The sequence below is a fragment of the Capra hircus genome, chromosome 7 (assembly GCF_001704415.2).
Source record: "Capra hircus breed San Clemente chromosome 7, ASM170441v1, whole genome shotgun sequence".
In the NCBI taxonomy this organism is placed as follows: domain Eukaryota; kingdom Metazoa; phylum Chordata; class Mammalia; order Artiodactyla; family Bovidae; genus Capra; species Capra hircus.
In genome coordinates this window covers 102,493,420-102,520,019 of record NC_030814.1, presented here as the reverse complement: position 1 = coordinate 102,520,019, position 26,600 = coordinate 102,493,420, and the positions used below count along the sequence as shown (strand labels likewise).

The window sequence follows — 26,600 nt, the reverse complement described above, 5'->3', positions numbered from 1 at the left end:
CCTGGTGCCCTTGTTCCTCCACCTGCAGCTCCGATATAATGCAACCCTGGTGCCCCATCCATGTCCCCTCAATGTACCCCTCTATTCCTGAAGGGTGCGCACTGCACACCTGCAACTCGGCGCTGGGAGGTTGTTTTTTCTGACCTCACTCCTTCATACACTTGGCCCCTGTGCTAATGCTCCTGGGAGCAGCCCTCACCTAACCATTGATGGAGCTGGTAGATAGAAACCCAAGTCCTATCCCCTCATCAGGGACAGTTCTGATACGTGTTCTATTCTTTCTCCCAGAGCATCCGCAGAAAGACGGGGCATCATCAGTCGCACAGTGGCCAGCCCCCAGGAGACACCAAGGGATGTTTCCTGGACTGTGCTGAATTGCAGCCCCCTGGAATGAAGAAGCCAAGTGTCATTCATTAAAAGGTCAAAGGTGATGGAATAATGCCATCCGCAGCACATGGATGGACCTGCGTGACATTCTTTCTCTGTGGAATCTAAAAAGAAGTGATACAAATGAACTTATTTACAAAACAGAAACAGAATCAGATTTGGAAAAGGAATTTATGATTGGCAGGAGGATATAAGGACATGACAGTTAGGGAATTGGGGACTGATGTGTACATACTGCTATATTTAAATGGATAACCAACAGGGACCTACTGTATAGCCCAGGGAACTCTGCTCAATGTTATGTGGCAGCCTGGATGGAAGGGGATGGAGGAGAATGGACACACATATATGTATGACAGAGTCCCTTTGCTGTCCACCTGAAACTTTCACAACATTGTTAATCAGGTGTACTCTTAATATGACATAAAAGGTTAAAAAAAAAAAAAGATCAAAGGTGAGATGGTTTCTCCCAACTTCTAGGACATCTAAGCACTTCGCAGCTGAATAAATTTTGACTCAGTCAACATTAGTTGCTTACCAAAGAGATGGAGCCTGTGCTGGACCCAGTAACCATCATTCTTTGTTTCTGGACTGAGACCGCGCAGGCAAGTGTATCTTCTTTGATGCTGGACAAACGTTGCCGCCTGTGCAGTGTTCCCGTGGCTGAGCTCCACAGACTGATCACGCCGCCCCGGGACACAGTCAGCAGGGTGGCCTGGGAAGCCAGCACTGCCGTGCATACCCAGGGGTCAGAGGCATCCCCCAGGATATGGAAAATCAGCTCTGCAGTTTCCAGATTCCAAGCACTGACCTAACAGAATGATAAAAAGACAGACCCATGTCAGAGGGAGACCTAGGCTGCAAGCTTGCCAGAGTCAAATGCAAGACCTGTTTTTTTTTTCTTTTTGGTCATTGCAATTAATTTTAATGGTTCCGTTCCATTTATTTGTTTTTGTTCAGTCACTCAGACATGTCCAACTCTTTGCAACCCCATGGACTGCAGCACGCCGGGCTTCCCTGTCCTTCACAATCTCCCGGAGTTTGCTCAAACTCATGTTCATTGAATTGGTGATGCCATCCATTTATAGTTACTACAAAATATTAACTATATTAAAACCTGCTCTTTTTTAGAGTTTATACATTTAATTGTCAACACTCCATCAGTTTAAAGAAAAAGGAGGGAAGGACTTCCCTGGGGGTTCAGTGGATAAGAACCCACCTGCCAATGCAGGGCACATGGGTTCTCTCCCACTAAGCCCATGAGCCACAACTTCTGAGCCCATATGTTGAAATAACTAAAGCCTGTGCGCCTAGATCCCGTGCTCTGCAACAAGAGAAGCCGCTGCAACGAGAAGCCCGGGCGCCGCAACAGAGCAGCCCCTGCTCATCACAGCTAGAGGAAGCAGCCCAGCGAGGAAGAGCCAGTGTAACCGAAAGAGGTAAATCCGTGTAAACAGAAGTAATGGCGAATTTTTTAAAAATTTAATTAAGAAGAAAAAAGGAGTGGGGAAGTGGAAGGGATCCTGAAATGGATTCTGGAACGGCAAAAGAACGTTTGTGGAAAAACTGATGGAAGCCAAATGAAGTACGGAGTTGAATTGATGGTAATTGTCCATATTAATGTTTACTTTTGATAAATGTACACTTGTTATGTGAGATGTGGGCACTGGAGAAAGCTGGAACAAGGCCATACAGGAACCCTCTCTACTATCTCTGGAGTTTTTCCACAAATCTAAAACTGCTGGGAATTCCCTGGTGGCCCAGAAGTTAAGAATCCACCTTTCAATGCAGAGGACACAGGTTTGATCCCTGGTCAGGGAACCAAGATCCCACATGGCATGGGGCAACAAAGCCCAGGTGTCTCAACTAGAGAGCCCGCACACTCTTGAACCCGGGCACCACAGCTAAAGAGAAGCCCGCAAGCCACAGCAAAAGATCCCACAAGCTGCAAACAAGACCCGACACAACCAAAAATAAACGAATATATAAATTTTAGGGAAAAAAGGGTATTACTTCTCAAATACATGTTTTTAAAAACAAATAAATAAAATTGCTCTAAAATGCAGCTTTAAAAAAATAGAAAAACAGCCATGCCATATGCATATATGTTCATTCCAAGTAATTACTGATGAATAATCAGAGAAGTTTCATCCTCAACCTTACCCCCAAAAGTATCTTTTCATCAAAAGTAATCATTTAAATAATTCTATTAATTCTACTTGTGGGATTTATACTAAAGGACTAGGAAATGATACACAGAAAGACATACACATATGTATATATGTATAAGGAAAGTTACCTCAGCTATTTGAACATGCAAAGAACTGGAAGCAACCTGTATGTCCAGTATTAAGGGATTAGTTAAATAAACTGCAGCAGAGCCACGCAGTGGAATCTTATGAAATCACTAAACATGCTGATTTTGAAGAATTTTTAAGGTTGTGGGCAAAGATCATTTTATAAAACTGTAGATATGGTTTTATTCCCCCTTTTGTTTCATACACACATATATACACACATGCACACCACAAAAAGCAAAATTATGATAATTTTATGATGATTTTTGATAATTTTTATGATAAGGTTTGCAGTTATTTATCATCTATTATTTCTTTACTGTATTTTCCCAACTTTTGCTGATAACGTAGCTGATTTCTATAATCAGTTTTGAAAACAACCCACACCTCTGTAATAGTTAAGCCTACACTGTCCAATAAAAATACAATGAAGGCACACATGATGTTACATTTTTTATAAGCCACATTTAAAAAGGTAAAAAGAAACAAGAGGTATAAATTTTAATGATATACTTCCAATATATTCAAATGTTGTCATTTCAACATATAATCAATACAAAATTATTATTGAAATATCTTACATTATATTCTATGATACTGAGTCTTTGAAATCCAATGTGTGTTTTATGCTTACTGTGCCTATAGGCTCAGACGCTCAGTCACATCTGACTCTGCAACCCCATGGACTGTAGCCCACCAGGCTTCTCTGTCCATGGGGTTCTCTCAGCAAGAACACTGGAATGGGGCGTCATTTCCTCCCCCAGGGTATCTTCCTGACATAGGGATTAAACCTCCATCTCCTATCCTTCTCGCGTTGGCAGGGGGATTCTTTACCCCTAACGCCACCTGGGGAGCCCTTTGTATACAGTTCAGTTCAGTCGCTCAGTCATATCCGACTCTTTGTGACCCCATAGACTGCAGCATTCCAGGCCTCCCTGTCCATCGCCAGCTCCCAGAGTTTACTCAAACTCATGTCCATTGAGTCGATGATGCCAACCAACCATCTCATCTCTGTTGTCCCCTTCTCCTGCCTTCAATCTTTCCCAGCATCAGGTTCTTTTCCAAGGAGTCAGTTCTTCGCATCAGGTGGCCAAAGTATTGGAGTTTCAGCTTCAGCATCAGTCCTTCCAATGAATATTCAGGACTGATTTCCTTGAGGATGGACTGGTTGGATCTCCTTGCCATCCAAGACTCTCAAGAGTCTTCTCCAACACCACAGTTCAAAAGCATCAATTCTTCGGTGCTCAGCTTTCTTTATAGTCCAACTCTCACATCCATACATGACTACTGGAAAAACCATAGCTTTGACTAGACGGACTTTTGTTGGCAAAGTAATGTCTCTGCTTTTTAATATGCTATCTAGGTTGGTCATAATATTTTTTCCAAGGAGCAAGCATCTCATGGCTGCAATCACTATCTGCAGTGATTTTGGAGCCCCCCAAAATAAAGTCTGACACTGTTTCCCCTGTTTCCCCATCTATTTGCCATAAAGTGATCGGACCAGATGCCATGATCTTAGTTTTCTGAAAGTTGAGTTTTAAGCCAACATTTTCGCTCTCCTCTTTCACTTTCATCAAGAGGCTTTTTAGTTTTTCTTCGCTTTCTGCCATAAAGATAGTGTCATCTGCATATCTGAGGTTATTGGTATTTCTTCTGGCAATCTTCATTCCAGCTTGTGCTTCATCCAGCCCAGAGTTTCTCATGATGTACTCTGCATAGAAGTTAAAGAAGCAGGGTGACAATATATAGCCTTGACATACTCCTTTCCTAGTTTGGAACCAGTCTGCTGTTCCATGTCCTGTTCTAACTGTTGCTTCCTGACCTGCATACAGATTTCTCAGGAGGCAGGCGGGGTGGTCTGGTATTCCCATCTCTTTCAGAATTTTCCACAGTTTGTTGTGATCCACACAGTCAAAGGCTTTGGTGTAGTTAATAAAGCAGAAATAGACGTTTTCCTGGAATTGTCTTGCTTTTTTGATGATCCAATGGATGTTGGCAATTTGATCTCTGGGTCCTCTGCCTTTTCTAAAACCAGCTTGAACATCTGGAAGTTCATGGTTCATGTACTGTTGAAGCCTGGCTTGGAGAATTGAGCATCACTTTACTAGCATGTGAGATGAGTGCAATTGCGCAATAGTTTGAGCATTCTTTGGCATTGCCTTTCTTTGGGATTGAAATGAAAACTGACCTTTTCCAGTCCTGTGGCCACTGCTGAGTTTTCCAAATTTGCTGGCATATTGAGTGCAGCACTTTCACAGCATCATCTTTCAGGATTTGAAATAGCTCAACTGGAACTCCATCACCTCCACTAGCTTTGTTCGTAGTGATGCTTCCTAAGGCCCACTTGACTTCACACTCTAGGATGTCTGGCTCAAGGTTGGTGATTACACCATCGTGATTATCTGGGTCGTGAAGATCCCTTTTGTACAGTTCTTCTGTGAATTCTTGCCACCTCTTCTTAATATCTTCTGCTTCTGTTAGGTCCATACCATTTCTGTCCTTTATTGTGTCCACCTTTGCATGAAATGTTCCCTTGGTATCTCTAATCTAGACTCTAATGTTCCCTTGATATCTCTAATTTGGACTCTAAGTGGACTACCGCAGGGGCAGAGGCTTTGGGGGCAGCAGACCTGGGTATGGCAAAGCCCTCCTGGAGGAGGTCCCATTAACCCCACCACAGAGCCACCAGAACTCACACAGGACTGGGAAATGAATGCTTGGAGGGCACAAACAGAACCTTGTGCACCAGGACGGAGGAGAAAGGAGCAATGACCCCACAAGAGACTGACCCAGACTTGCCTGTGAGTGTCCAGGAGTCTCTGGCGGAGACGTGGGTCATCGGTGCCCTGCTGCAGGGCTGGGGGCACTGAGTGTAGCGTGCAGGCATGGGACCTTTTGAAGGAGGTCACCATTATCTTCATTATCTCCACCATAGTTTGGCCCCAGGTAAATAACAGGGAGGGAACACAGTCCCCCATCAACATAAAATTGGATTAAAGACTTACTGAGCATGGCCCTGCCCATCCGAACAAGACCCAGTTTCCCCCTCTATCAGTCTCTCCCATCAGGAAGCTTCCAAAGGCTCTTACCCTTCTCCATCAGAGGGCAGACAGACCGAAAACCACAATCACAGGAAACTAACCAATCTGATCACACGGACCACAGCCTTATCTAACTCAATGAAACTATGAGCCATGCCATGTAGGACCACCCAAGACGAACGGGTCATGGTGGAGAGTTCTGACAAAATGTGGTCCACTGGAGAAGGGAATGGCAAACCACTTCAGTATTCTTGCCTTGAGAACCCCATGAATAGTATGAAAAGGCAAAAAGATAGGACACTGAAAAATGAACTCCCCAGGTCAGTAGGTGGGTGCCCAGTATGCTTCTGGAGAAGAGTGGAGAAATAGCTCCAGAAAGAATGAAGAGACAGACTCAAAGCAAAAACAACACACTGTTGTGGATGTGACTGGTGATGGAAGTAAAGTCCGATGCTGTAAAGAGCAATATTGCATAGGAACCTGGAATGTTAGGTCCATGAATCAAGGCAAATTGGAAGTGGTCAAACAGGAGATGGCAAGAGTGAACATCAACATTTTAGGAATCAGCGAACTAAAATGGACTAGAATGGGTGAATTTAACTCAGATGACCATTACATCTACTACTGTGGGCAAGAATCCCTTAGAAGAAATGGAGTAGCCATCATAGTCAACAGAAGAGTCTGAAATGCAGTACTTGGATGCAGTCTCAAAACTGACAGAATGATCCCTGTTCGTTTCCAAGGCAAGCCATTCAGTATCACAGTAATCCAAGTCTATGCCCCGACCAGTAACAATGAAGAAGTTGAAGTTGAACGGTTCTTTGAAGACCTCCAAGACCTTCTAGAACTAACACCCAAGAAAGATGTCCTTTTCACTATAGGGGACTGGAATGCAAAAGTAGGAAGTCAAGAAATACCTGGAGTAGCAGGCATATTTGGCCTTGGAATACAGAATGAAGCAGGGCAAAGGCTAACAGAGGTTTGCCAAGAGAATGCACTCATCACAGCAAACACCCTCTTCCAACAACACAAGAGAAGACTCTACACATGGACATCACCAGATGGTCAATACTGAAATCAGACTGATTATATTCTTTGCAGCCAAAGATGGAGAAGCTCTATACAGTCAGCAAAAACAAGACTGGGAGCTGACTGTGGCATAGACCACAAACTCTGTATTGCCAAATTCAGACTTAAATTGAAGAAAGTAGGGAAAACCACTAGACCATTCAGGTATGACCTAAATCAAATCCCTTATGATTATACAGTAGAAGTGACAAATAGGTTCAAGGGATTAGATCTGATAGACAGAGTGCCTGAAGAGCAGGATGGAGGTTCATGACACTGTACAAGAGGCAGGGATCAAGACCATCCCCAGGGAAAAGAAATGCAAAAAGGCAAAATGGTTGTCTGAGGAGGCCTTTGTGTACGGCACATCTCAATTTGGAATAGCCACGTTTCAAGTGCTCGATAGCAACATATAGCTGGTGGTCACCATATTGGACAGCAGGGCTTATAAGCTACCAATATTACTTACATGTTAACAAGGACCAATTACTTTTATTACTTCATTGTAGAACAATCAATAGCTATTAATTATTTGGTGCTTATGATGTATCAGACTTTATTTTGGGGGGCTCCAAAATCACTGCAGATGGTGATTGCAACCATGAAATTAAAAGACACTTACTACTTGGAAGGAAAGTTAGGACCAACCTAGACAGCATATTAAAAAGCAGAGACATCACTTTGCCAACAAAGGTCCATCTATCAAGGCTATAGTTTTTCCAGTGGTCATGTATGGATGTGAGAGTTGGACTGTGAAGAAAGCTGATTGCCAAAGAATTGATGCTTTTGAACTGTGGTGTTGGAGAAGACTCTTGAGAGTCCCCTGGACTGCAAGGAGATCCAACCAGTCCATCCTAAAGGAGACCAGTCCTGGGTGTTCACTGGAAGGACTGATGCTGAGGCTGAAACTCCAATACTTTGGCTACCTGATGGGAAGAGTTGACTCATTTGAAAATACCCTGATGCTGGGAGGGATTGGGGGCAGGAGGAGAAGGGGACGACTGAGGATGAGATGGCTGGATGGCATCACCGACTTGATGCACATGAGTTTGGGTGAACTCCGGGAGCTGGTGATGGACAGGGAGGCCTGGCGTGCTACGATTCATGGGGTCGTGAAGAGTCAGACATGACTGAGCAACTGAACTGAACTGAACTGATGTACCAACAAACTGTGGGAAATTCTTAAAGAAATAAGAATACCAGACCACCTGATCTGCCTCCTGAGAAATCTGTATGCAGATTAAGAAGCAATAGTTAGAACTGAACATAAATAACATAACATATCAAAGTTTGCAGGATGTAAGTAAAGCAGTACTCAGAGGGAAATTTATAGCACTAAAATGACTGTATTAAATACTATGAAAGGTCTCAAATCTTAAGGTCAGAAAGAACTATCAAGGTTATCTAATCTCGGCACCCCGTCAAGCGGTTGTGTAGTTTTGTCTCATTTCAGGGAACACCTCCTTATAAACACAATATGCTATCTTTGAATGCTCTGGTCTCAGCCTTCCTTTGCAAACAGGGCAGGTATTTGTTACCTTTGAGCCTGAAGCTGAATACACAACCTTCTTTGCTTCATCCACATGAAGGCTCCTGGTCTGAGATTCAGTGGGATCTTTTGAACCTCCATCCCAAATGGTGAATTTCTCCTGGCCAGAGAGTAAGTCCCACAAGCGCAAGGTGTGGTCTTTCGAGGCAGAGACGGCAAGTGTCCCTTGGGCAAACACTTCCACACACCTCACCTCTCCTGCAACAGACCAGGGTGGAGGAGAGTACATTAGCTGGGAACATTTCGCCCTTCCAACTACCAAAACATCTATGGGCTTGGAAATCCCTGGTTTACCAAAGAAGAGATGTATAGATTAGAACACGTCTGAATCACCAATAATGGAATGTGGGGACTTCTCTGGTGGTCCAGAGGTTACGGGTCTGCCTGCTAATGCAGGGGACACAGGTTCGATCCCTGGTCCAGGAGGATTCCACATGTCGTGGAGCAGCTAAGCCTGTGAGTCGCAACTACTGAGGCCTCACTCTAGAGCCCGTGAGCTGCAACTACTGAGTCCTGGCACCACAAGTACTGAAGCCTGCGTGCCTTCAGGCCCATGCTCTGCCCTGAGTAGCCCCCGCTCACCACAACAGGAGGAAAAGCCTGCACAGTGATGAAGACCCAGCACAGCCAAAAATAAACACATACATAAATGAACACATCAAAAACCATAATGGAATGTGGCAAAGCTAAACTGAATGAAACCACTGGCTGGGATTAAATCATTTGCCCAAACGTTGAATCTCTAATAAATACATCATTGAAATGTATAAAAGTTCATCATCTAGGGGGTATTTAAAGTTAATAAACTAACCAAAAAACTGAAGTGAGTTTATAGAAAATTTCATACTCGTGGAGAGATATTTGTCTAAGAAAAACATGAAATCTGGAAGACATAAAGGGGAAAAATTGACCGACTGGATTGCATAAAAGTGTAAAATTTCAGGAGGATAAACTTGAAAGATATCACATACTGGGAGAAAATATTTGCAGTCTATAACAGATAAGTGAAGAGCCTCCCTAATAAACAAATAGTTCTTACAAATAAGCAAGAAAAGTGTCACAAACTGGACAAAGAACATAAACAAGAAATTTACAGAAACAGTACAAGTGGACAATGAGCATGTGAAAGTGATGCTCAACCTTACTAGTAAATCACAAAAATCCATCATGAAATATCAATACTATTATTATCCATTGTATTGGCAAAAATGTGATGGATTGCTTGCTGGAGTGCTGGCAGAGATACAAGAAATCAGTTATTCTTATACCCCACTAGTGAGAGTATAAGTTGATAAAAACTTGCAAAGATGTAACTTGGTGACATTTTTTTAAAGTTAAAATGTGCAACCTCTTGGTTTTGATAATATACTATAGTTGTATAAGGCATTGCTAGTCTGGGAAGGTGTATAAAAGTACATGGGAACTCTTTGTGCTATTTCAAAAATTTTTCTGAGTCTATAGATTTTTTTTTTTAGTATAAGAAGCTAAGAAAAAGATAGAAAACGTGAAAAATGTGCATACGATTTGACTAAGAAATCCCACTTCTAGAAACGGTGTCTCACAAAAGTAATAGCATAAGTGTGTGAAGATGGATAAGGACTTTAATTGCAATATTGTCTAAGTAAAACAAGCAAACAAACAAACAAAAAAACTGGGGACTTTCCTGGTGGCCCAGTGGCTAAGACTCCAATCTCCCAAAACCAGGGGCTCGGGTTCAATCAATCCCTGGTCAGAGAATTAGACTTCACATGCTAAAAACCCCACCCAGTGCAGTCAAATAAATAAATGTATATTTTTAATGTTCAAAATGGATGGAGGGGGTACCCTGAGGGCACAGAAGCCATTCTGATCTTTATTAAAGAAAACACCCAAAGGGAAAAACACGTGCAGTCATACACTGAAGTCAACTGGGTTCTGGGGTCTCTCAGGTGTGGGGGGATTTAAAGGGTTGACCCAGCCCCAAAACTTCAGCGCCCTGGTTAAACTGTGTCCAAAAGAGAACCTCGTTGTCAAGGTTTTTTTCTTATTTAATCTTTCCTCTTTAACAGCAGCCTGAAAGAAGACAATTCTCTTTTTCCACTGGAAATATAAAACTGAAAAGCCCACCCTGGAACTCCCCTGGCGGTGCGTGGCTAAGACTCCACGCTCCCAGTGCAGGGAGGCAGGATCCCATCCTTTGTCCAGGAACCAGATCCCACATGCTGCAATGAAGATCAAAGATCTTGTGTGCCTCAGCTGAGACCCGACACAGCAAAATAAATAAATTAAAAAATAAATATTTAAAAAACTAAAAACAACCTAAGAAAAGGGAGCTGGTTAAATAAGACGGTGTGTGTCAATTGCTCAGTCATGTCCGACTTTTTGGGACCCCATGGACTGTAGCCCACCAGGCTCCTCAGTCCATAGAATCCTCCAGGCAAGAGTACTGGGGTGGAGAGTCATTCCTTCCTTCAGGAGATTTTCCGCACCCAGGGATCAAAGCCAAGTCTCCTGCACTGCAGGCAGATTCTTTACCATCTGAGCCACCAGGGAGGCCCAAATAATATGGTACACCCATGTAAAGAATATTATGCAGGAATTAAAAATAATTAGAAGGAAGGAGGTGAATATATATATTCCCCTGGAGAAGGAAATGGCAACCCACAACAGTATTCTTGCTGGGAAAATCCCATGGGCAGAGGAGCCTGGCGGCCTATAGTCTATGGGGTTGTAAAGAGTTGGACATGGCTGAAGTGACTGAGCGCTTGCGCGCGCGCGCGCACACACACACACACACACACACACACACACACACATGCACTGACCTGACCATAATAGTCATTATTACTACAATAGCCAATATTTACTGAGTGCTTTCTGTGTGCCAAGCATAGCTGTTAACATGCACTAAACTCATTTAATCTCATAACAACTCTTTGAGATATTATTATTATCCCATTGGGCTTCCTTGTGACTCAGGTGGTAAAGAATCCACCTGCAATGCGAGAGACCCTGGTTCGATTCCTAGGTCAGGAAGAATCCACTGAAGAAGGGAATGGCTACCCACTCCAGTATTCTGGCCTGGAGAATTCCATGGACTGTATAGTCCATGGGGTCAAAAAGAGTTGGGCACGACTGAGTGACTTTCACTTCACATTGTATAGATGAGGAAACTGAGTTATAGCCCGGGATGGTAACTTATGCAAAGCCACATGGCTACTAAGTAACTGAGCCAGGATCTCAGCCAGGAGCCCAGACTCTCAATCTCTACAAAACATTGATACAATCTATTGGGCTTCCTTGGTGGCTCAGATGGTAAAGAATCTGCCTGCAATGCAGGAGACCTGCGTTCAATCCTTGGGCCAGGAAGATCCCCCTGGAGAAGGGAATGGCAACCCACTCCAATATTCTTGCCTGGAGAATTCCATCAACAGAGAAGCCTAGTGGGCTACAGTCCATGGGGTTGCAAAGAGTCAGACATGACTGAGCGACTGACACACATACATTGTGACAGAAGCAGGCTGCAGCCCAGTGTGTAAAACAGCATGATGTGATTTTTCACAAGAGCTCAAGAGACAGATCTATGCCTGCATAGTGAAGAGAAGTCGCTCAGTCGTGTCCGACTCTTTGCAACCACAGACCGTAGCTTACCAGGCTCCTCCATCCATGGGATTTTCCAGGCAAGAGGACTGGAGTGGGTTGCCATTTCCTCCTCCAGGGGATCTTCCTGACCCAGGGATCGCCCAGATCTCCCACACTGTAGGCAGACGCTTTACCCTCTGAGCCACCAGGGAAGTCCTTACCTCTGCATAAGCCTAGAGGAAAAATTGCTAACAGCGTATAACAGAGTGTGTGCACTGGTCAGTTCTGGGGGAGCATTGACGGATCGAGGGAGAGAAAAGGAAGGGAATTTTGTTTTAGAATTCACATGTCCCCAGTATTTGGAGTGATTTTTATTTCTTGAGATTGGGATATTTTTCAACCAGAATTTTTATAAATAATAACACTTTATAATACTTCCCACAATAGGCCATTATATCACTGTTAAAATGAATTAGTGGACCTCCTTTGTTGTCTAGTGGTTAAGAATCCACCTGCCAATGCAGAAAACATGAGTTCAGTCCCTGGTCGAGGAAGATTCCACGTGTCTCAGAGCAACTGAGTCTACACGCCACAGCTACTGAAGCCCTCGCCTCCTAGAACTTGTGCCCTGCAGCAGGAGACGCCGCCGCAGTGAAGGGCTTGCATATCGCAGTGTAGATTAGCCCCTGCGCGCTACAGCTAGAGAAAGCCAATGAGCAGCAACAAAGACCCAGCACAGCCAGAAATAAAACTAATAAAAACAAACTAGAGATATATACATGATATGGAAAGAGGCAAAAAAAAAAAAAAACCAGGTTGCACAAGTTTATATGTCTATATATAATCATATATATCACACAGATATAATAACCAAGAAGGGAGATAAGAGTAGCGTGTTGTGAAATATTTAGAAAATGATGAGTTTTGAGTATTTATTACCTTGTTTCAGTAGAATTGATTAATTGTGTGTTTCTATGATGTCATGTTTAAGAATGGCTGTTTGAACATAGGGAAGAGACTAGTGACCGTCAAAGAAGAGAAGGAGTAGGGAAGGGATGGACTTGGAGCTCGGGATTAGCAGATGCCAACTATTTACAAACAGAGTGGACAAACGACAAGGTCCTACTGTAGAGCACAGAAAACGATTCTCAATTTCCTGGGATAAACCACAATGGAAAAGAATATAAAAAAGAACACATATCTGTGCATAACTGAGTCACTCAGCTGGACAGCAGAAATGAACACAACTTTGTAAATCAACTAAATTTTCAATAAAAATATTTTTTTAAGAAAAAGAATGACCACCTCACCAAATTCTTGAAAATTTCAAAGTTGACTTTCAGAAGCCAGTGCAAAAGACCTCTAGCACCGTACCATGTGATGGGAAAATTTTACTTTTCTTATTACGTGCTTCCCTGGTGGCTCAGACGGTAAAGCATCTGCTTACAATGCGGGAGACCCGGGTTCGATCCCTGGGTCGGGAAGATCCTCTGGAGAAGGAAGTGGCAACCTACTCCAGTACTCTTGCCTGGAAAATCCCATGGATGGAGGAGCCTGGTAGGCTACAGTCTATGGGGTCGCAAAGAGTTGGACACGACTGAGCGACTTCACTTTCACTTTCAGAGTGGGTTCAGGGCTTTCCTGGTGGCTGAGATGGGGTAAAGCATCTGCCTGCAATGCAGGAGACCCAGGTTCGATCCCTGGGTTGGGAAGATAACCTGGAGAAGAGAATGGAAACCCACTCCAGTATTCTTGCCTGGAGAATTCCATACCGTACAGGGGTCGCAAAAAGCTGGACATGACTGAACAACTAACACACACACATACACGCAGTGTTTTCGGTTTTTTCAGTAAATTGATTACTGAGTTTTTCTGATTATAGATGATAAGAATTTGAAGACTTTAAAAAATGAATTAAGGTCACCATGAGTCAGATACTGTACAGAGATTGAATCATCCTCTGGGAAAATAGCCATCCGGATGAAAATAATAAAATAAAGAGACTCATTTGTCAATACTCAATCAGTACCTACTCCACTGCAACCCCTTAGACAAAAAGTATAAAATTAAAGTATCTAATGCTGGGAACTTTGGGGTTAGGGAGTGTTTTAATCTGTTGCAGCCTGTTTGGAAAGCAATATGATGCCACTTCTCAAAACCTATAGGAATGGTCATACCTTCCAAGTCAAGAGTGCCACTCTCTGGAAATATTCAACAGAATGAAAAAAATACTGACCAAGAGTTAAAATAGATTCATCCCAGTATTATCCAAATAGCAGATAACTAGAAATAGCCTAAATAGCCACAAAGTGTTTAAATAATGTTAAAAATTTAATAAATTCTGAAACATGCATGATCTATTAAGATAAATGAAATTTTTTAGTGAATCTAAACATATAAAGATGAAGACATAATGAATCAGAGTAGCATTATTCACAACAGCCCCAAATTGGGAACAGTATAAATGTCCTTCAAGTGATGAATGGTTGAAAACCCATTGCTTGCATACAAGGGAATACGATTCAGCAATGGAAATGAACAAACTATCTATACTTGTAATACAAATGAACTGCAAACTTACTATGTGGACTGAAAGAAAACTGATGCAAAAGATCGCATAGTATACAATTTCATTTATAAGAAATGTCCAGAAAGCACAAACCTATAGCCTCAGAAAGCACATTAGTGTTTGCCACGGGGCTGCAGTGCCCACTCACACCGTGTGTGTCAGTTGCTCAGTCGTGCCCGACTCTTTGCAACCCCATGGACTGTAGCCCCATCAGGCCCCTCTGTCCATGGGATTCTACTGGAGTGGGGAGCCATTCCCTTTTCCAGGGAATCTTCCTGACCTGGGGATCAAACCCAGGTCTCCTGCATTGCAGGCAGATTTTTTACCGTTTGAGGCACCAGGGAAGTGCCCACTCACAGAGGTGCACTAAATAAGCAGCTATTGTTTGAAGCTACTGTGTTTGGGGTAATTTTGATTTTGCATTTTCCTTTTTTGTATTCTTTTCCGTTATGGTTTATCACAGGACATTGGATAGAGTTCCTATGCTACAGAATAGAATCTTGCTGTTTATCCCTTCTATACACACACGTTTGCATCTCCTCACCCCAAATTCCCATCCATCCCTTCCCAATCCTCCACCCTTGGCAACCACAAGTCTGTTCTTTTGCTGAGTCTGTTTCTGTTTTGTAGATAAGTTCATTTGCATCATATTTTAGATTCTGCATATGAGTGATACAATATGGAATTTGTCTTTTTCTGACTTACTTAGTGTGATCATCTCTAGGTCCATCTGTGTGGCTGAAAATGGCATTATTTCATTCTTTTTGTGGCTAATATTCATATATATTATATATCTTACATCTTTATCTATCAATCCATTGATGGTTGCTTCTAAGTCTTGGCTATTTTAAATACTGTTGCTATGGACATCTTGCAGGTATCTTTTCAAATTATAGTACAAACATATGCCCAGGTATAGGATTGCTGGATCATATGGCAACAATCTTTAGTCTTTTGAGGAACCTCCTTACTGTTCTCCATAGTGGCTGTTCTGATTTGCATTCTTGTTTGGGGTGTTTTGTTACACGGCTGTAGCTAGCTGATGCAGGAACAAAGATCACAGTTTTGACACAGAGAAGTGAGTTGGTGGTAAATGGACCCTGGCAACTGACTGATCAATGTAGGACTCTAAGAGGAGCCTGATCGTCAGCCCCATTTTCCAAGCCTCACCTGTGTGTCCAGGTAGGATGTGGACCACCTGCTGTTCCTCCATGTCCCACACAGCCACCATGCCCTCCTGTGTGCCAACCAGCAGCAGCTTCTCTTCCAGGCTCCATGCCATGACAGTGATGCCTGCAGCCACACAGAAATGAGAGCTCATGGGTCTGAGTTCTCAGCCATGAAACACTCCCCCCACTTCGCAGATAAGGAAGTTGAGGCCCAGAGTCAGTTCCTGGTCCAAGGTGACACATCTGGAGGTAGCAGAGCTGGGATTTCAAAGCCAGCCATGTCAAGAGGCCAGATGCAGACTCTGAGCTGCTCTGAGGCGGGAGGATGGACCAAACCACTGTTCAGTCAAAAGTGTCTCTAGTTCAGCGCCTCCTGCCCAGGGGCGATTCTGCCCCACACACCCAGGGCACACTGGGCGATGTCTGGAGAAATTTCTGGTTGTTACAACTGGGCTGTCCATGTGCTCAGTCACTCAGTTGTGTCCGACTCTGTCCCCATGGACTGTGGCCCACCAGGCTCCTCTGTCCATGGGATTCTCCAGGCAAGAATACTGGAGTGGGTTGCCATGCCCTTTCCCAGGGGAATCTTCCCCACCCACGGGTCAAACCCGCGTCTCTCGTGTCTCCTGTATGGGCAGGCGGGTTCTTTACTGCTGAGCCACCGGGAAAGCCAAGGCGGTGGGGGAGGTGTTAAAGTCAGACCCAGTCCAGGTCTGAGGATCCAGGATTGTGTCTGCACCTCACTGGGACAGGATATGAGGAGGTGGGATTTTCCTTTTCTTTCCTTCCTTTCTTTGTTTTTTAAATTTGTGATCACTCACGAACTGTATCACCTTGGAAATGTGAACTCAAACTTTTCATCTTAAAAACGAAGAAACTGGGAATTCCTTGGGGGCCCAGTGGTTAGGACTCCACACTTTCATTGCCGAGGATTCGGGTTCAATCCCTAGTTCGGAAACGGAGATCCTCCAAGCCACATGGTACGTCCATAAATAAATAAAAGTGAAGAAACTGAAGCCCGGAGTGGGTAGGAAGTTTCTCAACCTCAACGTGTCATGTGTGTGTGTGTGTATGTGTTAAATTGCTTCAGTTGTGTCCGACTCTTTGCGACCCTGTGGACTATAGCCCACCAGGCTTCTCTGTCCATGGGATTCTCCAGGCAAGAATACTGGAGTGGATTGCCATGCCCTCCTCCAGGGGATCTTCCCGGCCCAGGGACCGAACCCACGTTTCTTATGTCCCTGCACTGGCAGGCAGAGTCTTTACCACTAGCGCCACCTGGCAACAGGACCAGAGCGCACGCAACTGGCACAGTGGGTCTGAAACACAAAACATTTTCCTACCGAGATGAGAAAAACCAAAAAAACTTCTGAGTTGTGACTGCCTTTCCCTATGCTTTGACAGACCTCACCAATCAATCCCCACACTCTGATCTGCCCCGCCCCCTACAGGAGCCATTCTACTGATATCATGCTTCTTTTAGTAATAAAATCCACAGCCTGCAGGTTTCGCTGAGTATTTAGTTACCCAGACTAAGACCTTATTTCCCAGGCTCCCTTATAGTCAAGATGGCCATGTTCTCACCAGTGAAACAGGAGCAAAAGTGGTAAGTTCTGCTTCAGGCTGTGTCCTTGAAGGGAAGGGGACTGCCATCTACTTCTTCCCTCTCCCCCCTGGCTGGAATGCTACTGTGATGGCAGGGGCTGGAGCAGCCATTTTAGGCCATTAAATGGAAACCTCACATTGAAAATGGCAGAGCAGCAAGTTTGGAAAGGTCTGAGCCCCTGACAACCTGGAGACACCATATTACCTTCATTTATGCATGGACCGTCGCGTCTGAGAGAAAGGAAGCTCTTTTTTATTTTAGCCATTGCTATGTTGGCTTTTGCTACAGCGTCAGAATCAGTATCATAATAAATGTACATTCTTTCCTGTTAGACTCAGTCTTACAATCCTTCTCAACACAGTAGCTGTCCCTAAATCATTTTTTTTCCATGCATTGTATCAAGTGTCTCTTAGAATTTCTATTTTTGAAGCTCTGTGCCTTGAGAATGTAGCTTTCCCTACAAGACTCTGTGGCATAGAAAAGGCACAAGTTATAATGTCTGGTATTTGAACAACAAGCTACTTGTATTAGTAGCCTCGTGATTAATGTGAGACTGCGGGTGGGCAGATAAAGGGATGGATGAGCGGTGGTGGGCTGGTGGGTAAGTGGACGGATAGACGGCTGGCTGGGTGAGTGGGTTAGAGAACGGATGGGTGGTAGAAGGGCAGATGAATTTGACAGATGGGCGGGTGAGCTGATGAATGGCTGAGTGTCTGGATGGGAGGAGGGGTATTTGAGCAAATAGAAGGTGGCAATCTGGGGAAAATGGAAGGTAAGTGGTGTGGATAGAATGGTGACGGGAAGGATGACTCCTGGAAATATGGATAACCGATGGCGGGTGGGTGGGTGGGTGTGTGGGTGGGTGGATGGTGGGAAAGGAAGAAGAAAGAAGGGAAGGAAGGATGGAAGGACATACAGATGGACGGATGAGAGGGAGGAAGGGCGGGTGGAGGGATGGAGGGATGGAAAGACAGATGGATAGCTGACTGGTTGGAAGGGAGGGAGGGAGGGAGGGAGGGGGTTTGGACAGATGAAAAGACAGACAGATGGACGGATGAGAGGGATGCTGGGTGGATGGATGGAAAGGTGGGTGACGGAGGGACAGGACGGAATCCGCTCATCCTCTGACATTCTGGTGTCCCGTGGAGAACATAAAAGTCCCACCAGCCTCTCCGGGGCCAGTCAGGAGCCAGTCTCTAGTTTCCAAACTTGCTCGCTTGAGGCTGTAAAATCACAGACGCTGTGGTAAGATGGGCACCGACCTCTGAGTGACGAGACCCCAGAGGCAGTCAGCATCCGCTTGCTCTGGGCTCAGTAGCAGTATTTACACTAGCCGTCTACAGTCCCTGGGCGACAGATGGAGTCAAGTCAGCATGAGACAGCAGGCCAGGCCCAGCTGGCACCCTTGGGGCTTCCCAACTGGCAGAGGGGAGCCCCAGAGAGCAGCCTGAAATACCTGCATCCACTGCCCCCAGACGGACAGGGACTGCGCTGGGGAGACCCACCTTTGTGACAGCCGGTGAGGGTTGCCCGCAGGGGCCCTCCAGGCGGCGGGAGGAATCCTCCGAGGGGCACCAGCACAGGCTGTGGGCACATCCGGAGCCAGCTCTGTGCCTGTTGGCACAGCTGTCCCACCAGCCCGGGATGTGAAGTGGTGAAGAAATGGAGTCTGGCCAGGAGTTCTGTGCACAGGATGCTTCTCTCTGCAACAGAGGGGACACTTGTTGAGGGGAGGGGCACTGCTGCCCCAGCTGGAGCCCTCCCCGCTTCTGCCTCCTTTTCTGTTCTCTCCACCCACTCGCCCCTACTTTAAGTGCCCCAGGAGGATCCCCACCTCACACCCTAGACCTTGGGTTTCCTGAGAACAAAGACAATGCCTGTCTTGCTCATGGCTGTGTTCTGAATCCCAAGTGTGTTAGTCACTCAGTCGTGTCCTACTCTTTGTGACCCCATGGACTGTAGCCCACCAGGCTCCTCTGTCCTTGGAATTCTCCAAGCAAGAACCCTGGAGTGGGTAGTCATTCCCTTCCCCAGGGGATCTTCCTGACCCAGGGATTGAACCCCGGTCTCCTACATTGCAGGCAGATTCTTTACCGTCTGAGCCAACAGGGAAACCCAGGCACCCAACCAATGTGTAGGATCATTTCACCAGCAGTTCGTAGTTACCGAGTGGGTTAGTGTCCTGTGGCTGCTGTAAACAAGAAAACTTTGGGGGGCTTCAAACAACAGAACCTTCTTCTGTCACAGTTCTGGGGGCCAGAAGTCTGAAATCAAGGTGTGGCCAAGGCTGTGCTCCCTCCAGAGGTTTTGGGGGAGCATCCTTCCCCGCCTCTTTCAGATTCTGGGGGCTCCAGGCATCTTTGGCTTGTGGCCACGTCACTTCAACTTCCTTGTTTTATTATTTAAAACATTTATTTCTTTATTTTGGCTGCACTGGGTCTTGGTTGCTGTGGGCTTTCTCTAGTTGCAGCAAACAGGGGCGACTCTTCGCTGCGGTGCACAGGCTTCTCATCGTGGTGGTTCTCTTGTCGCAGAGCACAGTCTCCGGGTGCCAGGGCTACAGAAGTTGCGGTTCGTGGGATTAGCTGCTCTGTGGCACGTGGGATCTTCCCGGACCAGGGACTGAAAGCATGTGCCCTGCGTTGGCAGGAGGATTCTTATCCACTGTACTACCAGGGAAGTCCTCAATTTCTCTTTTTTTATTTTTAATTTTTTATGCAATTTAAAAAGGTTACATTCTGTTTACACTTATTACAAGATATTAGCTATATTACCCATGTTGTACAATACATCTTTGTAGACTATCTTACTCCCCCACGCCTATTTTGCCCCGTCCATTCCCTCAAGGCCTTCCCTAGTGGCTCAGCTGGTAAAGAATCCACGAGCAATGCAGGAGATCTGTGTTTGATCCCTGGGTTGGGAGGATCCCCTAGAGAAGGAAGCAGCTTCTGGAGAACACCACTCCAGTATTCTGGCCCGGAGAATCCCATGAACTGTATAGCCAATGGGGTCGCAAAGAGTCAGACACGGCTGAGTGACTTTCACGTCACAATTCCCTCGCCCGCTGCTAACCACCAGCTTATTCTTGTGAGTATGCTCCTTTTTTATTATATTCACTAGTTGGTTCTATTTGTTAGATTCTATGTATGCGATATACAGTATTTGTCTTTCTCTGTCTGGTTTATTTCATTTAGCACAGTCCCGTATAAGTCCATCCATGTTGCTGCAAATGGCAAATTTTCATTCTTTTTTATGACTGAGTACTAGTCCATTGAATACATGTAGCAAATATTCTTTATTCATTCATCTGTCCACGGACATCTTAGGTTTCCTTCATATCTGGGCAATTGCTAATAATGCTGCTATGATCATGGGGGCTCACGTATCTTTCAGTGTTTTCGTTTTGTTTTGTTTACCCTGGAATGGAATTACTGGCTCATAAAGAATAGCAAGGAGAGATAAGAAAGCCTTCCTCAGCGATCAATGCAAAGAAATAGAGGAAAGCAACATAATGGGAAAGACTAGAGATCTCTTCAAGAAAATTAGAGATACCAAGGGAACATTTCATGCAAAGATGGGCTCGATAAAAGACAGAAATGGTATGGACCTATCAGAAGCAGAAGATACTAAGAAGAGGTGGCAAGAATTCACAGAAGAACTGTACAAAAAAGATCTTCACGACCCAGATAATCACGATGGTGTGATCACTCACCTAGAGCCAGCCATCTAAGTGGGCCTTAGAAAGCATCGCTACGAACAAAGCTAGTGGAGGTGATGGAATTCCAGTTGACCTATTTCAAATCCTGAAAGATGATGCTGTGAAAGTGCTGCACTCAATATGCCAGCAAATTTGGAAAACTCAGCAGTGGCCACAGGACTGGAAAAGGTCAGTTTTCATTCCAATTCCAAAAAAAAAGGCAATACCAAAGAATGCTCAAACTACTGCACAATTGCACTCATCTCACATGCTAGTAAAGTAATGCTCAAAATTCTCCAAGCCAGGCTTCAGCAATATGTGAACCGTGAACTTCCAGATGTTCAAGCTGGTTTTAGAAAAGGCAGAGGAACCAGAGATCAAATTGCCAACATCCGCTGGATCGTCGAAAAAGCAAGAGAGTTCCAGAAAAATATCTACTTCTGCTTTATTGACTATGCCAAAGCCTTTGACTCTGTGAATCACAATAAACTGTGGAAAATTCTGAAACAGACGGGATTACCAGACCACCTGACCTGTCTCTTGAGAAACCTGTATGCAGGTCAGGAAGCAACAGTTAGAACTGGACATGGAACAACAGACTGGTTCCAAATAGGAAAAGGAGTACATCAAGGCTGTATATTGTCACCCTGCTTATTTAACTTCTATGCAGAGTACATCACGAGAAACGCGGGGCTGGAAGAAGCACAAGCTGGAATCAAGATTGCCGGGAGAAATATCAATCACCTCAGATATGCAGATGACACCACCCTTATGGCAGAAAGTGAAGAAGAACTAAAAAGCCTCTTGATGAAAGTGAAAGAGGAGTGAAAAAGTTGGCTTAAAGCTCAACATTCAGAAAACGAAGATCATGGCATCCGGTCCCATCATTTCATGGGAAATAGATGAGGAAACAGTGAAAACAGTATCAGACTTTATTTTGGGGGGCTCCAAAGTCACTGAAGATGGTGATTGCAGCCATGAAATTAAGATGCTTACTCCTTGGAAGGAAAGTTATAACCAACTTAGATAGCATATTCAAAAGCAGAGACCTTACTTTGCCAACAAAGGTCTGTCTAGTCAAGGCTATGGTTTTTCCTATGGTCATGTATGGATGTGAGAGTTGGACTGTGAAGAAAGCTGAGCGCCGAAGAATTGATGCTTTTGAACTGTGGTGTTGGAGAAGACTCTTGAGAGTCCCTTGGACTGCAAGGAGATCCAACTAGTCCATCCTAAAGGAGATCAGTTCTGGGTGTTCTTTGGAAAGACTGATACTAAAGCTCCGATACTTTGGCCACCTCATGCAAAGAGCTGACTCATTTGAAAAGACCCTGATGTTGGGAAAGATTGAGGGCGAGAGGAGAAGGGGGCAACAGAGGATGAGATAGCTGGATGGCATCACCGACTCAATGGACATGGGTTTGGGTGGACTCTGGGAGTTGGTGATGGACAGGGAGGCCTGGCGTGCTGCAGTTCATGGGGTCGCAAAGAGTCGGACACGACTGAGCAACTGAACTGGACTGAACTAGTGGTCTAGTGGTTAAGAATCTTCAATGAACAGGACAGAACATAGGTTCCATCTCTGGTTGGGGGACTCAGATCTCACATGCCTCAAAGCAACTCAGCCCTTGTACCACAACTACTGAACTCTCGTGCTCTAGAGCCCATAGACCACAACTAGAGAGCCTGTGTGCGGCAGCTACTGAGACTGCACGCCAGTTAGAGAGCCTGTGTACAGCAACTGAGACCTGATGCAGCTAAATAAATAAATATATATTTTAAAAGTAACTACATCTTGGGGAGGGGGCAGTTTAGATGTATCATCACTATCAGCCCAAGTGTATAATGCGGAAAACTGAGGCATGGTGAGGTTCAGAAGCAGCAACCCACTTGTGCATTCTTGCCTGGAGAATTCCCAAGGACAGAGGAGCCTGGCGGCCTACAGCCCATGGGGTTGCGAAAGAGCTGGACATGACTGAGCAACTTAGCACACACGCACGAGGTTCGGCAGCTTACACCAGGTCACACGAACTGCGGGGCCTGGGGCATGGTGGCCATGCCCTGTGCCCGGGTTTGCTGGTGGGTGAAATGGGGTGAGGCCAGGGGCAGGTGCAAGTGTCCCACTCACCATGGGTGTAGCAGTTAAAGTGGTGCTAACAAACTTAACTGTCAAGAGAAACACTATTTTAATGCAATATTTTTTTAAGAAAATCAAAAGCATGCCCCCAGGTCCATGATGAACAAAATATCAGTCTTTCAAATTAAAACAAACAGGAATGGCACCATGCCAAGTCATCCTGGAGCCGGAGGCACCGGGGGAAATCCATAATAGGACTGGTTTCTAGGAGCTTGCTGGAAAGCACTGAAATGTCCTGAGAGTGCACGGTTGCTCAGCTGCACCATCTGGTGGCAGCATGTCTCTCTACACCTTCTCCTTGTGCTGGGCAGCCACAGGTGGTCAGTCAAGGAGCGCTGCAAAGAACATACTGTGATTTGGGCTTTGAAATCTTTTCCTAAACTGGCCCAAGGGTATTTTCCTGGAAAATCACTCCCTTTGAGGTATAAAACATCTGGTGAGCATAAATGCAAGAAGAAGGCAAAAGCGTCATCCACTTGGGTGGGGTCCTAGACACCACCTTAGCGCTATTCAACATTTTGCAGATGGCGAAAGCAGAGGCTCGGGGCAGAAGTGGCCCCTCCAAGGCCTTTCAGGTCAACAACATCAGTGCTGTCACCTGACAGTAAAAGGATCCTCAGAAGGCACCATGGGGACAGGCTCTGCATGAATTGACTTGCAAACTGTTCCCAGAAGCCCTAGAGGGGAGGGTTCACCAACACCCCTCATTTTGCAGATGGGGAAACTGAAGGCTGCAAGGCAAGGGAAGGGGTGAGAGTAAGGGAGGGGACGAGGTAGTAAGGGACGTGACGGTCACACTGCCAGTAAACGCCAGAACCCAGATTTAAATCAACGTGGCGGGACCAAGATCCATGTACATGGACTGATCTATGTGATAGGGGTGGACATTTGGCAGGGAGCAGGGACAGACAGACTCTTACCTGGAGAATCCCAAGGACAGAGGAGCCTGGCAGGCTACAGCCTATAGGGGTGCAAAGAGTCAGACATGACTGAAGCAACTTAGCATAGCATAGAGGCAGATAGAGGATGCAAAAGAAACTCAGAGAAAATAATAACTAAAGAGTTAAGATATGTGGAAGTAGCATGTAGCAATGGATATGCAGGGTGTGAGGGGCCAGGGGTGTCCAGCCTCAGTAGGCTTCTCAGACAAGCAACAGTTGTCAGGTATGAATGAAGCAAGGAAGGAATATGGGAATTAAGCATCCTTATAAAGTCACTTGTAAAAACCCTCAGATCAAAACCAACTGGGATGGTGGTCCAGTGGTTAGGACTTGGCGCTTTCAGTGCAAGGGCCAAGGTATCCATGGTTGGGGAACCAAGATCCCATAAACTATGCGGTGTGGCCAGACGAAAACAAACAAAAAATCCAGTTGGGAAATGCATGATCAAAACCATCATGGGGACTTCCCTGGTGGTCCAGGGGTTAAGAATCCTGCTTGCAATGCACAGGACAGGACTCAGGTTCGATCCCTGGTTGTGGACATAAGATCCCACGTGCCGTGTGGCAGCTAAGCCCGTGTGCCACAACTACCGAGCCCGTGCAATGCACCTAGAGAGAAGCCCTCGAGCTACAGCAGAGATCCTGAATGCCACAGCTAAGACCGAACGCAGCAGGGGAAAGGAAAAAACACATCCCGGCCACTTCACACTCAATAGGATGGCTATTTTTTTTTTAATCAGAAACTAACAAGTGTTGTAGAGGATATAGGGAAACTAGCACCTTTATGTGCTGTTGGTAGGAAGGTAAAATGGCACAGCCAGTATGGGAAAAGATCTGGCAGTTCCTCAGAAATTAAACACAAAATTACCAAATGACTGAGCAATTCCACATCCAGGTATATATCCAAAAGAACAGAAAGCAGGGTTTCATGAAGATATTTGTATCCCCATCGTCGCAGCAGTGACAGAGGATGAGATGGTTGGATGACATCACTGACTCGATGGACATGAGTCTGAGCAAACTCCAGGAGATGGTGATGGACAGGGAAGCCTGGCGTGCTACAGTCCATGGGATCGCAAAGTTGGACCAGACTGAGTGACTGAACTGAACTGAACACAATGGAACACCAGAGACGCAGGTTGGATCCCTAGGTCAGGAAGATCCCCTGGAGGAGGGCATGGCAATCCACTCCAGCATTCTTGCCTGGAGAATCCCATGGACAGAGGAGGCTGGCAGGCTACAGTCCATAGGGCCACAAAGAGTGAGACACAGCCGAAGTGACTTAGCACACACGCGCACACAATGGAACATTACTCAGCCTTAAGAAGGAAGGATATTCTGACATGGATGAACTGAGGACTTTATGTTAATGAAATAAGTCAGTCACAAAAAGGAAAATTATCGCATGAGTCCACTTACATGGGGTCCCTAGAATGGTCAAATTCCTAGAGAGGGAAAGTAGAAGGGTGCGTGCCAGGGGCTTAGGGAGGGGGAAAAAGGAGCGAGTGTTTCATGAGGACGGAGGTTCAGTTTGAGAGGACGCACAAGTTACGAAGACGAATGGGGTTGATGGTCGTGCAACGGTGTGTGAATGGACTTAATGCTGCTGACCTGGACAATTAAAATGGTTCATTTTATGTTATGGGCATTTTGCCACACTTTAAAAAAAATACAAACAAACAAAATTCCATCCTGGACAGAGTATCACCTGAGGACACAAGGGATCCTTCAAACTCCAGGCCACAGCAGGGGCCAAACCCTGCTCAATGCCTGTCCCTGAGAGCTAGGAATGGCTTTTGTAAAACCATTGATGTCTTTAAACTGATACGTGTTATTAGTGGGACGACAGAAAATGCCAACTTTGAACCCCAGCTGAGCCCTGAATGTTCTCTGCCTGATCAAGACTTCCCCTACTTTCTCATGAGTAACTTACAAAAAGCTGTGCTCAGTTACTATCATTCTATGAGTTTCACACATTAAAAAAAAAAAATCAATGGGAACGTTTTCTCCCCTGTTATATTAAGTGTCATGGGCTTCCCAGGTGGCGCTAGTGGTAAAGAACCTGCAGGTTCGATCCCTGGGTCCGGAAGATCCCCTGGAGTAGGAAACGGCTACCCACTCCAGTATCCTTGCCTGGGAAATCCCATAGACAGAGGAGCCTGGTGGGTTACGGTCTATGGGGTTGCAAAGAGTCAGATACGACTGAACACTATCTGTCTATACTAAGCATCAACATACTTTCCTTGATTTTGCCTAAAATATTTCCTATGTGGCCCTTTCTAGAACAAGATGCTGGAGGAATTCCCTGGCAGCCCAGTGGTTAGGACTCTGTGATCTCACCGCTGAGGGCCTGGGTTTGATCCCTGGTCTAGGAACTAAGATCCCACAGGCTGCCTGGCAAGGCCAAAACAATAAAAATAAACTTAAAAAAATTTTTAAATAAAATAAATTGCTGGGCTGAGGTGAGAAGAAGGGCTCTGCCTTGGTAGTTTTTACTCCTAAACTCTCCGAGATTCAATTCAAAGTTCTAGAAGCTGGAGCTAGGAGAAACCCCTCAGCTGTAACAGGAAAGGTGTGTGAGT

The 26,600-nt window shown here is 45.2% G+C and overlaps 1 protein-coding gene across 1 annotated transcript in view; it reads right to left on the bottom strand.

The window, feature by feature from the left end:
- Positions 1-26,600, bottom strand: part of NWD1 (NACHT and WD repeat domain containing 1) — an 86,305-nt gene that overhangs the window by 22,382 nt on the left and 37,323 nt on the right. Inside the window, exons 10-13 of the mRNA XM_018051352.1 lie at positions 18,753-18,950; positions 15,643-15,765; positions 8,332-8,540; positions 926-1,198 (exon numbers count right to left, since the gene is read on the bottom strand). Of these exons, the coding sequence (XP_017906841.1) occupies positions 926-1,198; positions 8,332-8,540; positions 15,643-15,765; positions 18,753-18,950 (803 nt within the window). The remainder of the gene's footprint in view (positions 1-925; positions 1,199-8,331; positions 8,541-15,642; positions 15,766-18,752; positions 18,951-26,600) is intronic.